Here is a 3,577-nt window from a genome sequence, read left to right on the forward strand (position 1 = left end):
ATAACCTTTATGTGCTAGCTTTTTGGTATCCATCGTTCTTGCTAAGGTATAAATTCTCCGTTTTATCATATCATTCGTTTCTATAAACAAATTTATTTATCCTAAATAACTTGTGCATCAAATTTTCTTTTATAAAAACATATTCAATCATAATTAAACTCTAAACACTGCATTTCAATATGTCTATATATATTCTAAAAATCTGCCTGTTCTCACACTTCAATTATTTGAAATGGACAATATTATCTGCACTTCATTTACGGTCATGATATTTCTGGAAAATGTTCCTCTCCGGGAAAAGACAATGCAGGACTCAGGATATTCAATCCCAGTTAGTGGGACATGCGAGCCCTCTGCCGTTGACTGAAATTGAAAATCCTTTGTTCACATACTAAGCGCTTTTTAATTAGTTTTTCAAGCACGCCAGAATGGGTGTCTGGTAAATCGGACACGAGGATCTACCAATAAATTCCTTTACATTACATGACTCACAATTGAACGCCTTTCGTTTACTGAATGCCGTAGCCTTTAATCAAATTAAATGTCGTGAGACATTTGTCTGCTTCAGTTCGGCAACTGCTGTTTAGGCCCAAAAAAAAGTCAGCAATTGTAAATCATTTCAACAAATGTCGGCCACGTGATTTCCGGCGGCACGTGCTCTCCACCTTTAAGACGCCCCTTCTTCCGGTTCCGCCAACAGCTGCCGAAGCAGAAATTATTGGCAAAGCGTTTAAGCGCAATAAATATGTTTGATTGCTGGCAAGTTGCCCAAAGTATATGTATCTCAAGATAAATATGTACGGGAATCACTGGGGCAGGGCATCCTGCGATCCTGTTCCTCCCGCACAACTAGCTCCGGGCTCAGCGCAAATTTGTAATTCATTTAAACGCGCAACTAAATCGCTTCAAGCTGTTTGCTCTGCACTTTTTAATAGTCGCGGATTGTACTCTATATACACTTCACTGTGACAAATTCAATATCTGGTGGAGAATTATAATAAATACTGTATAATTCATACTATATTATGCTGATCTAAGTTCTTAAATTATTAAATTAAATTTTAAAAGTGCTAAAATGGGTATTTTTTTACAACAAAATTCTTGTATGCAATTTTCGAAGTCTTAAATTTCATGCCATAAAATTATAATTATTATTTTACATTTTTGATTAACTGACTAGAGACCTGTCCCTGACAAAAAGACAAAGTCCCTGTTAAAAAAATTTGGGTGCACGCAAAACGCCTGGTTATCCCACCAATCGCCTGAAAATGCAATAACGCCTAGCAGATTTAATCACACATCTTTCAACTTGCTAAGAACAAAAATGATACAAATTTATAAGGTGAAGTTTTATATGCTGCGTCAAAACCAAATAGTCTGACTTTCTTGTAGTATATTTAGGTTTTATTTAGGAAATACGAAATAAACAAAAAAGTATCAGTAAATTTAGTAATTTAAACATTAACCAAATAAGATTCATAAGGCCCAATTTGCAATTGGTTGACTTCAATGATGAGTGCTTCGAATCTTTTATGCTCAATGACATTTGTTAAATACTGTACTTATTTTTGAATTTTTCGGTTCCAATTTTAGTTTACAAACATTTTTTCAATAGGAGTCAGATCTCATCTATAGATCGCATTATAGTTTGCAGTGCAGATTCCGGAAGCCCCACAGACGGAATCCTGCTGAATTACCCAGCCAGCCAAAGGGGCCACGAGCATTGCTCGACTAAATCAAACGAAAGCGCAGCTAAAACGCTTTTGTGCACAATTCGATTATTTACGTTTATTCTTTTTAAATGATATTTCCCCTCTCCGCCCGGTTCCAACCAGCAGGCCCTGGTACAAGGAGCCAGAAACCAATTATTTGCGGACGCAGTGGAGTTAGCCAAGCCAGCCGGAGGGCAAGCAATTTGTAAGGAAATGAAGCGTAAGCGGAGGAACCGGAAAATGTGCTGCAGTTGAAAGGCGAAAGGGTAAACAAAAGATCAAATTAATAGCATCGATACGGTATCGAGATGCCGGGGGGCAAACACAGCTGGGCAAGGTGTGAGAAGTGGGTTGCAACATCTTGCAGTGGGAAAACATTTAAACAGGTGATACTGGTTAGCTCTAACGGAGCTCTTTAGGAGTATAAAAAACCGGAGGTGACACCCAGAAGGCATCACAACCACTTCCGGCCTTCCACAAGCAACAGTTCGACCCGAGTACCAGTATGTCAGCCAAATTCAGCCTGATCTTTGCCCTGGCGGCCCTCTGCTGCCTGGTGGTCTCCACCGAAGCGGCGGCCCAGCGCAGCCGAGTCCTCAGCTCCCGCCGTGGCTCCGAGCTGGTCGAGAAGAGCTCGGACAGCAAGGAGGAGTCCGCTCTGGCCGCCCAGGAGCAGGAGGTCGAGCGACAGGAGCAGGAGCAGCAGAGGAACGGTCTGGAGGCCCGCAGCGAAGATGGCGCCGCTGCCACTGAGAACAAACAGGACACCGCCAACGCCACCGCCACCAAGGACAAGGACACCGTTGTGCGGCCCAACAAGAATGACGCCCGTGCCCGCCGCGTCGTTCGTGCCGGCCGTCGTCGTGGCGGACGCCGGGGAGGTCGCCGAGGACGCCGCGGAGGTCGCCGAGGTCGCCGCGGTGGACGCCGAGGTGGACGCAGGCGCGGGGGACGTCGTGGCGGCGCTCGTCGTCGTGCCTCCGTCAAGAGGCGCTCCGGCAAGGGCAAGGCCTAAGAATCTCCCCTCCCATCTAAGACTAACTGCCCGATCACCTGACTCGAATAGCACAAATAAACAATATTTTTAAAAACGTAGTCCAACCAACATTGCTTTTTAATTTTTATATAACTTATTTGTTAGTATTGATATTTACTAAACAAAAAAGAGTTATCAAAAAATATTTGATCAGTTCGGATCGATCCACACTAGATCCTTTATCCGTAAGTATTGTAATAGTGAAACAGCACCACCTTAATTCAACAATCATTGATGTTAGGAAAGTATCCATAATTCTGTGAATCCATAGATCCGATAACTGATTACGAATCTTTGAAAAATGCTTTAGTTTCATTTAACTTCATAGCCAATGTTATTCCATATCGCAATGAATATATAAGGGTTTCTTATTGTATAAGTATGAACTAGACTATTTCGGCTATTAAAAATGTTGCTATACATATTCCCAAAAACAACAGTTTATAATATACCAAAGATGTTATGAAAGTGTAGGAATTGATTCAATACTAATTATTATTAAGTTTGTACTCCCAATTAATGTAGCAATAGATTAGTTTCTATGTTTGCCTTATTTTTTGGCTTATTAGAAGTACAGTTATGTGGATTTCCTAAAGTGAAACCTAGAGTTTGCGCCTCTAAGTTGTTACCAAATATTTTATTTTATTATGAAACAATTATTCATTAAGGGATATTTTTTTGTGTGTACATACTACGTATGGTATTACCAAAATTATAATAAAGCAACTAAAGGCGGTTCTATACTGAAACAGTTAAAGCTTCACTCAATAATTTAAACGATATTACACCAAAGATGATATAAAAGTGTAGTTATTGATTCAATACTGAT

General features: G+C 40.6%; 1 protein-coding gene across 1 annotated transcript; it reads left to right on the top strand.

The window, feature by feature from the left end:
* Positions 1-2,196: 2,196 nt before the first annotated feature.
* On the top strand, positions 2,197-2,807 carry nur (nemuri). Its single transcript, XM_017084658.4, has one exon. It carries the CDS (start codon positions 2,218-2,220, stop codon positions 2,725-2,727), a length of 510 nt encoding a protein of 169 aa, XP_016940147.3. The 5' UTR covers positions 2,197-2,217; the 3' UTR covers positions 2,728-2,807.
* The last annotated feature ends 770 nt before the right edge of the window (positions 2,808-3,577 follow it).

This window comes from Drosophila suzukii, chromosome 2L (assembly GCF_043229965.1).
Source record: "Drosophila suzukii chromosome 2L, CBGP_Dsuzu_IsoJpt1.0, whole genome shotgun sequence".
Lineage (NCBI taxonomy): Eukaryota > Metazoa > Arthropoda > Insecta > Diptera > Drosophilidae > Drosophila > Drosophila suzukii.